The 12,568-nt window shown below is 41.8% G+C and overlaps 1 protein-coding gene across 1 annotated transcript; it reads left to right on the forward strand.

Moving 5' to 3' along the window:
- The first annotated feature begins 219 nt into the window (after nt 1–219).
- NIT2 (nitrilase family member 2) lies at nt 220–11,766 on the forward strand. Its single transcript, XM_069868290.1, has 10 exons — nt 220–264; nt 2,389–2,507; nt 5,337–5,457; nt 5,576–5,664; nt 6,540–6,633; nt 7,589–7,663; nt 8,109–8,187; nt 8,842–8,940; nt 10,018–10,073; nt 10,460–11,766. Exons 1-10 carry the CDS (start codon nt 237–239, stop codon nt 10,546–10,548), a joined length of 849 nt encoding a protein of 282 aa, XP_069724391.1. The 5' UTR covers nt 220–236; the 3' UTR covers nt 10,549–11,766.
- Nucleotides 11,767–12,568: the final 802 nt, after the last annotated feature.

A 12,568-nucleotide genomic window follows, 5' to 3' on the forward strand; every position in this document is an offset into this window, starting at 1 on the left:
GGGTTACCCATTTTCTTTTTATCTTTGCCCCTACTCTGTCCCGTGCTTCCAATTTGTGGAGATAACTCTTGCGTGAGAAACGCCGCCTCTACGCGACATGAACACAGTTCTGCAAACACGCCTTTTAAAAGCCCAAGGCAGTTAATTATGTACGTGAGGCAGGAGCGTTCTGGATCCGGGAAGCGGGCGGACTACCTTTCCCAGCATCCCCCGCGGCCCCTCCCCGCGCGCGGAGGATGCGGGCGGCGCGCGGGGCCATGGACAGTGAGTGGTGGGGCGCGCGCGGCCCCCTTTTCCCGCTCCCGACTTCCCCCTCCCGCCTCCCCTCGCGGCAGGAGCCGCGAAGGTGGAGGGGGTGGGCGGATCGGGAGCAGGGGGAAAGGGTGTGAAAGGAGGACTGAGGGGCTGAATCAGCTGAGGGGCTGAATCGTGTTTCCATGATTTTCGGGAAAAAAATTTTCACAGAAAGGGTCATTGGGCACTGAACCAGGCTGCCCAGGGAGGTGGTTCAGTCCCCATCCCCGGGGGTTTTTAAAAGGCGGGTGGATGAGGTGCTCAGGGACATGGTTTAGTGGCAGATAGGAATGGTTGGATTCAGTGATCCAGTGGGTCCTTATCAACCTAGTAATTCTATGATTCTGTCATACAGGTACTAGAGGGAGCAGCCCTGGGCTCTCTCGTTTTCCTACAGACTGGTGGAAACCGCTTGTGCTTCTTTCCGTTCTGTTGCAATGGACACATTTTCAAGGCCTTTGACCTGAACAAACCAGATGTGCTTAGCTTCTGCTGTTTTTGGGGAAAACATGCTTCGTTGCAATACAAATATGAACTATTATTTTACTCTGATACTCCTTTACCTGTTAGTGGTTTGCAATGCAATAGCCTTACTGGAAGAATTGCTTTTAAAGAAGTTTTTGAGGCAGCTTAGCAAAGTAGGAAGAAGAGATCTTGGGCATCTACAGCACTGTTGGGCATTTCTCTGTGTTTCTGTGACTTCTACATCTCAGTGTTTTTAATTAAAACTGAGTACATGTATTCTGTTGTGACTCCAAGCCTGAGGCACAGAGAAAACAAAAATTGTTCTCCTTGTGTTTAAAACATTATGGAAAGGAAGTTAGTTAAATTTTTCCTAGTAGATACTCTTTTGTGGTTTGTTTAAAGAAGTGAATTTATGCTTAAAAGTAAATCTTCAAGGGTTCAGTTTCTTTAATCTAACACATATTGCAGAAATATGGGAAAGTTTTAGACAGGTTCCTCATATGATTATCTGGTTGTGCCTGGAAGCTAACTATGGTTACATCTGTTTAAAATCTCAGTGAAGCTTTGTTTACTCACTAAACCAGGTATTAAGAGTCTCTCGTGAAGAGCAGTGAAATGAGCAGTTAATCATTTACTTAACCTCTAGAAACTAGCTGCATAGTGACTGAAGTGAGAGCTAAAGCAGGAAGAAAGATATTTTGCCTGGCTGTTCCTGACCCAAGCTCGTCTTCGCTTTTATCAATACTTCCTGTTTCCCTGACTGCTGAGGCTGTGTTGCTTGCAGCTTTTTCTTTATGCTATAGTGATTTTTGACTGTGCGGCAGGGGAGTTTTCCAGACAAGACAGTTGCTTTGGAACTGGGATGTTTTTCTTTACGAAGCCAGAGCAGGTTTCTATTTTAGAAAAAGGAGAAAGTTTTGCCTGGTGAGAATGTACTTACTACAATCCAAGGAACTAGAAGATTCATGGAATGAAGTCCAAGGAGTGTGCACAGAAATTGGTTTGATCTCTTCCACTTGGGGACTAAAGGAGCCAGCAAATATAAATCTTGCATTGCTGCAGTAGAGACAGCGTTGATAACACTTGCAACTGTCGTTTGACTAGAAACCAAATTGCAAAGAAATGATCGGGAAAGATGTTATCTTTATTGTGTTTTTTTTACAGCCATTTCCCATGCTAGGTGTGTTTTGAGGAGTAAAAGCAAAATTTTCCCATATTTGGTGCTTTGGAGATTATCCAGTCCTTTGATTTGGTAGTCGCATTTGAGGACATGCAGTGCTCCTCAGATGATGGGCACAACCAAAAGACAGGCTCACAAAACATGTAGCAAACTGGGAAGGAAAAAGCAGATCTAGATGTCCAGTGGTCTCCCTTTTTGTCACACGCTATCTTACATTAGAACTGGGGCTTGAGTAGAGTGAAGGCAGCGTATGGTTCCGTTAGCAAGGCTTGAATGCTCTTCCTGCTTTAAGAAACAATTTCCAGGGTCATAGACAGAGGTTGGAAGTGGTTTATATATACGTTACTGTATAAGCAAATGTGTTTTGTTAAATTCTCATTAGTGAATTCAAATTTTGAAGAGTTTCCTGGGGGAATTCTGCTGACTAATTTTTTAATTTCCTCCATTAGGCTTCCGTCTGGCCCTTATTCAGCTTCATGTATCTGCTATTAAATCAGATAACCTTCAACGAGCCTGTGGACTTGTGAGAGAAGCTTCAGCTAAAGGAGCGAAAGTTGTGGCTCTACCTGTGAGTAAGAATAATGGCGGGCTTAGCACTTATACCTCAAACCCTTGGAAACTTTTTTCTAGCGTTACTAATGCATTATATGTTCCTATTTCTCTCTGGAGAGTTCAGATGCTGTATGAGGCTCCAAAATAGGTTAAAAAATCCAGAGTTCTGTCTACCAGCACTCGAGAGGGGGGGAAACACGAAGGAAAAAAAAAGCAAACTTTCTTTTTTGTGGTGTAATATTCTGGTTTAAGTTTTTGTTGTTCAAGTCCCAGGGAAGTCCATCACTGATGCGTTCTGAATTCATGGAAATGTCACTATGGTTTGAATCTTTGCAGAAGACTTCTATGCTAGAAATGAAGGAAAAGAGGATTTTTAGGTAAAGAATGGTGATAGAAAAATGGAAGAAAATAGGTATACAGTGACTGTCTTCGCCATAATAATTTCAGATTAGATAGTACATGAGAAATAAAATAGACTTAAGACATTTCCAAGGGTCATTTTTGGCTGAATTATAATTAAGGCATATTTGTCTTGTGACTTCCTTGTGTGTGAACATAAATAGCCACTTAAAATTGCTGCTAATTGCTGATTTACTTTTTGACTCCAGCTGTGATTACCTTGCTGAATTTTCACACAGATGAGTGCGCTGGCAACAAGGTGACGTTCCCAGTGCAGCTTTGAGGGCTTTTTCCCCCCTCTTCCTGGGGGGTCTGTGTGTTAACCCTGTGCCCTGCAGCATCTAACACAGGAGTGCAAAGTTATTCTCTGGGTGAACTTTTGGTCTGAGGCTTTTACACATTGAATGTTTTCCCTCCTGCTGTCACAGTCAAAGTATTAAGCAACGTTCCCAGATTCTCTGTGCTAACACAGCTCTTGTGTTATGGATGTGATCTTTGATTTGCCAGTTTCATCATGTGGACATACGCTGAGTTTTCCAGACCTGTTAATTGAGATACTCACTTTGCCAATGGTATTTTATGCTTTTAGAGCAGAACTTGTCAAACAAGGTTTTTCACAGACTTTGGGGAGGTAACTTTTATACTGGCATTAGGACGCGGGTATGAAATACTCTCTTCCCTCCACTTTTTTTTTTTTTAAGTTACACTACATAAAGAATAGGGATAATTTGTGCTGAATATATAATTTACACCTTTGCAGACACATGTGATAGTTTTCCTGTGACCTGTAAGGCTTGATGTTTTAAACTTTTTTTTTTCATTTCTGAACCGGGAAAAAATTGAGAAACAGTTTGTAGCGTTCATGGATAAAGAAATAAAACCAGAATCAATTTGAATCTACGAATTGATAGAAAGGAATTCAAAGATCTGTCCCTGTGTTCTTATCTTTTTGGAGAGTACAGGATGAGGTGATCTGCAGTCTCCTGAGTCTCTGGTTTTAGTACTGCCCATGCTGACACCGCAAGTGGCAAGGGGAGGGTGGAGGCAGCTGGCATTGCTTGCATTTCCTTGAAGTTCAGTCAAACTTTCAAAAGCCTGGGAGGCTCATTTGTCAGCCCGCGGAGACTTTCCTTTCTACCTCTTCCATCTACAAATTATGTTCTTGATTAGCTGGCACTGGCTGTATAGAGGCCAGTCCATTCATCAAGTTTTGGTTCAGTTATTCCAGTTCAGCAGATTCTGCTACACTTGTCAAGAAGTTTGCTTAAGCAGTTAAGCCACGAATGTTTATTGTGCTATTCACAAATTTTTTTTTTTTTTTTTTGGCTCTGGGGGCCAGTCTTGTTACAACTTCCAGTGAGCAAAGGTAACAGTTGAGGCAGATGCTTGGGCTGGGAGTTGCTTGCCGAAGAGTAGATGCTGGCATTGTTTGATAGCCTATCTGTGGCCTTCAGCTGTACTCCTTTGGGGACAAAAAAATGTTGGGAGGGGCTTGCCTCGCATCCTCGCAGACCTGGCAAATATACTGCAGAGTAAAAGTTCTGGATGTCTTGAGCATCTCAAATACCACTAGTCACCTGGCTTAGGAGTCTAAACTGCTCTGTTAATCTTACTGTCCAAAGATTGCATACTTGGTTCTGAGGTTCAGCAAATCTTTAACTAGAGCCTAGGGCAGAAGTAACTGTTCAGTTGTGAGGAAAAGGATTGTAAAGGATTGTTTTAGCAACAGAATATGTAATATTGAGTAACGTATGCTTTTGCAGAGGTCCTTTTCAAAATGTAAAAATCGTGGGCTGTGGATGCACACAAGCATTTCACAGTTTTTAAGGGATCCATGTAGCTTGTAACTTGTCAAATGAGCTAGGGGGAAATAGGCTCATTGTTCTGATCCCTTGTGATCTTGCTGAGTCTAGACTGATAAATGCAGTAGCCTTGTCACTTGCAGCCTGCCTATAACAACGAAAGAATATGTACTTGCAGCTTATGTTCTATTTGGCACGTGTTCACACCAACACACACTGCATTTTCTCTAATTGTTAAGGTCTCTCTGGCCTCCTGATACTTTCTGATTTGCTTATTGAGCAGTCTAAACTTATTGAGTGAACTAAAGTTTTGTAGCTAAGTAGGCTACCCACGAAGGTGGTCAGGTCACCGTTCCTGGAGTTGTTTAAAAGATGGGTAGATGTTGTACTTGGGTACATGGTCTAGTGGTGGACTTAGCAGGGCTGAATTGATGGTTGAACTCAATGATCTTATAGGTCTTTTCCAATCAAGACCATTCTGTGATTCTCTGTGATTCTGTAAAGTTGTATGAGAACGTTGATAGAGAGGAGTTTGGAAGGTCATGTACATGGTGTTATATCTACATCTTGCTGTGCTGTTACCAGTTTTAATGTGTGTGGTTTGGTTTTTGGTTTTTTTTTAATTTTTTTTTCCCTAATTCCAGGAATGTTTTAATTCTCCGTATGGAACCCAATACTTTAAGGAGTATGCAGAGAAGATCCCTGGGGAATCAACCCAAAAGCTCTCAGAAACTGCAAAGGAGTGCAGCATATATCTAGTTGGAGGTAGTTTTCTCCTAGTGACCGTCTCCATGAAGGGAAAAATGGTCAATGTCTGTTAGTGTCGTTGTATCAAAATTCCATGTAATACATGGGGGAAATCTTTATTCTCGCCTTTACAAAGGATCCATTCCAGAAGAGGATGGTGGAAAGCTGTACAATACATGCACCGTGTTTGGGCCTGATGGTGCTATGCTGGCAAAGCATAGGAAGGTAAGATGGCAGAATATCATTATTAAAAGGTTTCTCAGCACTGTTGCACAAATTACTTCGTCTGTTCCTAGAGGTGGTGAGAATTAGTATAATCTTGCATTAATAATAAGCTGTGTATTGTCAGTAAAATGGCATTTAATTTTTATTTGGGATGTGTAAACGCCCCTTGTAAAGGTGGTCATCAATTTTTTCTGGGTAAGGATGACAAAATGCAGAAGGTGTAATTGGCTTTGCCCAGGTGCTGGGAAAACTGTGGTAAAGAGTAAATCGTGATCCAACCCATGTGTGTACCTTGGTCTAGGTCTAAAACCAGTGTCACTTAAGTGGAGTCGGGAGTTTCCTTCAGGTTTACAATGGATTTAGTCCTTCCGTTATCATAAATTATGTTCTTTACATACTGTGTGTATGCATATGATTAACGCAGACAACCAAAGTCCAAGTTCCATAGTTAAACTATGTCTGCTATTTGTGATAGAAGCTTGCTTACTGTCATCTTCCACCTGGACGTTGCTTTCCACCTTCTGAGAAACTACCTCCTATTCCTAACTGTAGAGAGTAGTTTCTGTTAATCTGACTGTGCATGCAGGTATCATTTCTGAGGTGAATGCCAGCTTATTTCTTCCAAGAAAACAAACAAACAAACCAAAACCAACGAAACCAAACAAAAACAAACAAACAAAAGGAATGCAAAATTACTTGGAACAAGTGAGGTGGTGCAAAACACCTCTGGAGAGATCTCACAATCGTGTGCAGTGTTTAGATAGGATCCTGACAAAAGATTAGTCTCGGTAATGATCACTAGAAAACACGCACCTAATAGAAAAAGGGTCAAGTACCAAGCAGAGAAATTGTTACTAATGATACTATAATTACAGGTTCATTTGTTTGACATTAATATTCCTGGGAAGATACAGTTCAAAGAGTCTGAAACACTGAGTCCGGGGAATAGTTTGTCCATGTTTGATACTCGTGAGTATAAGACAAACCCTTTCTTTAAAGAGCTGTACCACAGTAACACTACAGTTGTTCTGGAGTTCTCTTCCCCCTCCTCAGCAATGGATTTTTAGACTGTCAGATCTATATTAGGCATTTGACAACCATGGTAAATATAAAATCTGTTTGAAGTGCATGGATCACTTCTGAACCTTGTGAAAAGGCAATGTGATTGCTAAAGGACAGAGGAGTGGAAAGGGATGAAGCATACATCATGGCACTTCCCTTAACAAATTGTGGTCTAATTGATTTGTTAAAGAGAATTTACTCTATTTTTAGTAGAAGTTACAACTTTAAAACAACTGTTATATTCTTTCTTATGTTTTATGTGTAGCGAACATCTACACTGACACTGTTTCATGTAAGGATGATATAATCATGGAGACAACTGCAAATCCCCTTCCAACATTCAATCACACCAGATTAAAAAAAGCAAGATACCTACTCCCCCCTGTACTGTTCAAAAATTAACACCTCCTGTTTACTGAGCTCTCTGAAGAGTCTTGTCTCCCATCATCCCTTTTCCTCATTGCAATGTACACGCTGTAAGAAAGTGTGTGACTGTAGTTTTAGTCCATGAAGAGCAGCAAGTGCTTTCTTTTCTTGGAAAGAAAATAATAGACAAACCTGCAGCTAAATCAGAGAGGAATACATTACAGAAAGACCTCATACAACATCATTTTGTGGAAATGGCCGTTTTTAAAGGGTAGATAAGACTGCTGCTTACAGTCTTCCTCCCATCATGACGCATGAATTCTCCCCCGCAAATAGCCAATGCTTGTTACAGGTAAGGATGCACATTTAAGTACAGCTCCTGTTGTTACTGTGTGGTGTACAAAATAGCAGCTGACAGGGTGGCTACAGGGAGCCTTGTGATTGCTTTTGTGCACTCGTGATAGTGATATGACTGTCTCTTGTGTTTTGAGAACAGCATACTGTAAAGTGGGCCTGGGCATCTGCTATGATATCCGATTTGCTGAGATGGCTCAAATCTACGGACAGAAAGGTGAGGCTGGGTCACCTAATGGAGCACGGTTAGCCCTAAGGCCTGAGCTTACACCTGGCTGTTTGTGAGTGGCACGTACTGGGCAGGCTGTGTGATCAGGCACTCTGATCTTCACCCAGTAACACAAAATGCATCTTGTGAGCAAGACTTTGTTATTTAAATGAGTGTCTGTTCTCCTTGAGTAAAGTAACAGTCAGTTTCTGATACACATTTGCTGATGGAGTGATGGAGGTGGGTATATCCCCACAGTGGGTAATGTATCACAGGGCTTTGTGACATAAGGCATCACCTGTGTCATGCACAGACAGGTTCTGTTTGGTTCCATTTGAGGCAGAGATCAGGAACTCCCGAAAGAAACCTCACCTTGAGTCTCAATGTGAAGAGCCACTCTAGGGTAAAACATCTTCCCTTTAATGATGGTTGGGTTCTAATTTTCATTTAAAAGGTTGCCAGTTGCTGATATATCCGGGAGCTTTTAACTTGACAACAGGACCAGCTCATTGGGAACTGCTACAAAGGGGAAGGTAAGAACAAAGTAATGCTTTGTCCTCCTGTTCCAGAGGGAGCTTCAATCTGTGGAACTAAACCATTCTCATGTTCCCAGTGACACTGTGCATCAGAAGTGGTGCTGCAGGGCCACTCTCCTACTGGAGCTGCATCATGCCTCAAGCCTTGCATGGGACACCAAAATGGTTTTGCGGCCAAGGAGAAAAGCAGGAAATGTGTGCCCTTTGGCTCCTGTCAGCCCCTGCACAGTTAGGCCCTTTAAAGGACCTGTCCCCCATGGCTCTGTAAGCACCCTTCACACACGAACTTCTAGACAGAAGAGCCAATAACCATTTGAGAACTGCTCTAATTACAGATACAAACAGACCCTGAGATTGCTGAATGCAGCATTATTTATTCATTTGATCAACTTCCATTGACTCTGTTACATCTTGAATGAATGTGTAACTCATTCTACCCATTAACTCTGCAGCAGGTGATAGACTTCTCTTTCCAGGTTCTGCTTTCTCTGACCTTCGTATCGTTTACAATTTTGGCTAATCCTTAGGAGGATATATAGCTTTTCGTTCAAAGTGAATCCTTTCTCTTCTGCTTAGTTAACTGGTGGTATATATATAAAAAAAAAATTACTCACTTTTTACTCCCTTTCCCTCATCTTTCTGTGAATGCAGAGCTGTCGATAATCAAGTCTACGTAGCTACTGCATCTCCTGCTAGAGATGAAAAAGCATCGTATGTTGCCTGGGGACACAGCACTGTAGTAAATCCATGGTGAGTTCAGAAAAAAAACAAACAAACCCACCTTTTTTGCTTAAAAAGAATGTTTTACTGGACAGTTGGGTTTCAGTCCCACATTTCCATCTACTCTGAAGTGTCATAAGTTCTTGGTAAAAAGCACCTGTTACTTACGCAGACATTCTTAAAATCATTCTTTAAAACTGTCTGAGTGAAAACCAAGAAAGAAACTAAAACTAGTTTAACAGTATATATTCTTTTTTGGTAGCAAGGCAGCTACTTTGTACTATTATTTAGCATCAGTTAAGCTGTTGAACCTTTTGAGGTTCAGGCCGTTTATGTGCTGTGCTTTATAGTAATTCTCAGCAGAACTGAAAACTCTTAAATAGCTTCACAAAACTCTCACATTTCCTCAAAGAACAACACTGCTTTGACGTAAAGAAGAAGAATGCCTTCAGCTAGATAGGAGACATATTCTGAATTAAGAGAAGTCACACAGGTGCACAAGAGGTAAAAGTGACCAAATCTTCAGGCAGTTACTTCTCTTTTGAATAACTCCACTCATAGTTCTCTTCCAGATGATTGCAAAGTAAGAAAAGCTTTTACTAGATCTAGAACTTCTAACTTTATACAGTTAAGCACTGAAAGCAGTGACAGGATAAGTAGTGGGCAACATGATAAATAATGTTCAGTAGCTCGTGCAGAGTAAAAGTATGGTCCTATTAAAAGCCAGAAGGGTCTGCAAAGAGAAGGTGTTGGGTTTTGCCATGTATGACGTTTTGCCCTGGTGAACTCCTTTTTTCTTTCCCACTGAGATGTATTGCATGCTCACTTGCACTGGTTCTCCTAGTTGCATTTACCATGATTCTTGATATTCAAAACCATACTTAATTATGTGTATGTCACATATAAAATTTGCCACATACAAAACCTGGAAGCATTTTCTATCATGCCAGAGTTCTGAGTTATGATGCTATTTTTAGGACAGCCCTGTCTTTACAGCTGCTGTAGACATCAAGGGTAGGAAGTCCCTTTTGAACAAACAGCAGCAACTGGGTAGATGCCTTGAGACTTCTGTGTTCATGCTGTGAACAAATGTGCTTAATTTTGCAGGGGTGAAGTCATAGCCAGAGCTGGGGCTGAGGAAACAGTTGTATACACAGATATAGGTAAGGGTGAAAGCTTTTCTTTTCCCTGCTTTATTTCTTGAGTACAGATCATGAGACAAGGGAGAGATGAGTCTATCTCTCAATTGCTTGTACATGCAATTACAGATGATGCAGCATTTCTGTTCCTTCTCCGCCTCTGCTAGATTAAAGCCAAAGCAAGCAGCACTTGACTGTGCTCTTCCAGCTCCTCTACTTATGAGGAAGCTGCCACCTTCAGAAAGAGCAAAACTGAGGCTTCATTCAGCCTTGGCAGCTGCCTAGTTGCAGTGCCCTATAGACCCTCCATCAAAGCTGCTCCTCTTCCTGTCTTACCTCAAAGCAAGTCAGGAGCTTTCTGCTTTGATGGCTTTTCCAATAGCTTTCCCTTCTTCATCCCTACTTTCCAGATCTGAAGAAACTGGCAGAAATACGTCAACAAATTCCTATTCTAAGCCAGAAGCGTTGTGATGTCTACGGCATAGAGACAAAAAAGTGAAGCTGGGTGAATAGAGAAGGTTCAGTTGGCACAACGGTTGCTGCTTTCATCTCCGGAAGGATTTCATTACTACTTGCTCCACAATCCACAATCTGAAATTCTAAAATTGATTCTAATACAACTTTCATATCTCCTCTCATATTTTAGTATTTTATAGTGTTTTACAACTAGGATAAAGATGAAGGTGAATCAGTTCAACACAGCAGAAGTTAACATCGCTTTTTTATGCATCATGGTGCAGTAGTTACTTTTGGGGCTCTTTTTTTTGTAGAAGTGGGAACCCTGTTCTCTTTGGATCCTCTGAGGCCAGCTTTGCTATTATGATTTTTTTCAGGGAATTATCAGATAACCTAGAAGTGTGATTCTTCCACCTCTGCCCTCCTACACTGCACGTGCCTTCAAGTTCTTGGAATGCACAGCATCTAGCTTGTTAAACCTTAGTTTTGACACACTACATAAAAAGGCCAAATCCTGCTCTGTACTATGTAGAGCCAATGCAAGAAGCTGCCAGACAGAGCTGCTCTAGAAGAAACTGTAACAGGTTTTGGTTCATATGTCTTGCCTGGAATATGTGTATTAAATCCTCATTGCAATTCCTGCTTAGTGCTGAAGTGATGCTGGTTACTGTTTTGTTAAAGGAATTCATGTGTCCCTGCTCCTTTGCTCTACCTACTGCTTCCTTAAATAGAATATCAGAACAGGCTTTAATTCTGCTGCCTCGTCACCTGAAAAGGGTGAGGGGTGTCAATCACAAGGGTTAGAAAACTTGTTGTGCTGATGAAGTCTTTCTGCCCACAAAAATGATAAAGCAGTAAGGCTAAAGGAGATTTCCAATACAAAACCAGGAGGAAGAAAAGGTTGTGGCTTGCTCCGCTGCCTCACCAGTTTTCCACACAACCACCTTACCTTTTTATCCGTGTTCAGCCCTCCTCTTCCCACAGCTGCTCTCTCCACCCCCAAATGTTCTTTTGGCTTCTCGGGAATGAGCAAGGTGGGTTTTATAGAGGAGAATCACTGGTTCAATTAAGCCAAACCCCCTCAAGATAGGTCACTCCGTTCCCCTCAGTGGCACCGTCTATTCCAGCAGGCATTCTCTCACTGCAGTTTGTTATGCATACGGTACTAGAACTCGTAAGAAAGAAGCCACAGAGCATAAGGTGAAATGAAGATTTATTCTTTGTTGAAAAATAAATATTTAAAAAATTAACAATTTACCACCTGAGTCAAGTTTCCTGCATTAGATCAGCACCGCCCCCATACTCAACAGTTGGCACCTGTGGTAACTATTATACATCCATTTCCCTAAACTACTCCATCTGACTTTCCCTCCCCTCTCTACACTCTGTTAACATGCAGCAGAGCAGGAACTAAATATCCTAAAACCTTTGCAGGGTTAAAGCAGCACAGGATTCTTGTGGGCTAACCCCTTCATTTTAAAAATGCAAAGTGCAGTCCCCAGGAGACAACAGACTCCAGGGCCTGGAGCCCCCTCCCCTGGAGACCCAGCTGGCAAGAATAGACGATGATGACCTTGGCAGAAGAGGTGACAGTCCTCTTCAGTCTGTCAGGATAACTCCTCAGCTGCTAGGAGGATGTTTTAGGGGACTCCACTGCGATCTACCCCAAAGTGACACAAATGGAAGTGTGACATTTTTGGGAGTTTGAATGAAAACAATACAGAACCAGTTCTCGGCTAGAGAACTCCTAAAGCAGTCAATAGTCAGTCTTTGTGGTGGTAGAAAACAGGCACTTTAAGTATCCATGTTATACATACGCACCAGTATTCTCTAAGTATAGAAAACCCAGCCAGTAACAGCCCTGAAACAGCTGCAGAATTTCAGCCTAAAGAGTTTAAAGTCTTTTTAAATAAATGTCATAAGACACAGTGATGCCTGTTGCATCAGGCAGTGCTATTGCCGCGGCAGCTGGGAAGCCCATTTAGAGCTGCAGCTAAGCTTCTCTTAGAAGTCCCAGAATAAGCCACAGAACTGTTCCTTTGCAGATATTAGTGCCTTCTTCA

The sequence above is a fragment of the Phaenicophaeus curvirostris genome, chromosome 1 (assembly GCF_032191515.1).
Source record: "Phaenicophaeus curvirostris isolate KB17595 chromosome 1, BPBGC_Pcur_1.0, whole genome shotgun sequence".
Classification (NCBI taxonomy): Eukaryota; Metazoa; Chordata; class Aves; order Cuculiformes; family Cuculidae; genus Phaenicophaeus; species Phaenicophaeus curvirostris.

Bases quoted from the DNA above. Each gene is read 5' to 3' on its own strand.
- NIT2 (XM_069868290.1), top strand. From the start codon at position 237: ATGCGGGCGGCGCGCGGGGCCATGGACA. The intron at 2,508-5,336 runs GTGAGTAAGAAT...CCCTAATTCCAG, and splicing joins CGAAAGTTGTGGCTCTACCT to GAATGTTTTAATTCTCCGTA. The intron at 5,665-6,539 runs GTAAGATGGCAG...CTATAATTACAG, and splicing joins TGCTGGCAAAGCATAGGAAG to GTTCATTTGTTTGACATTAA.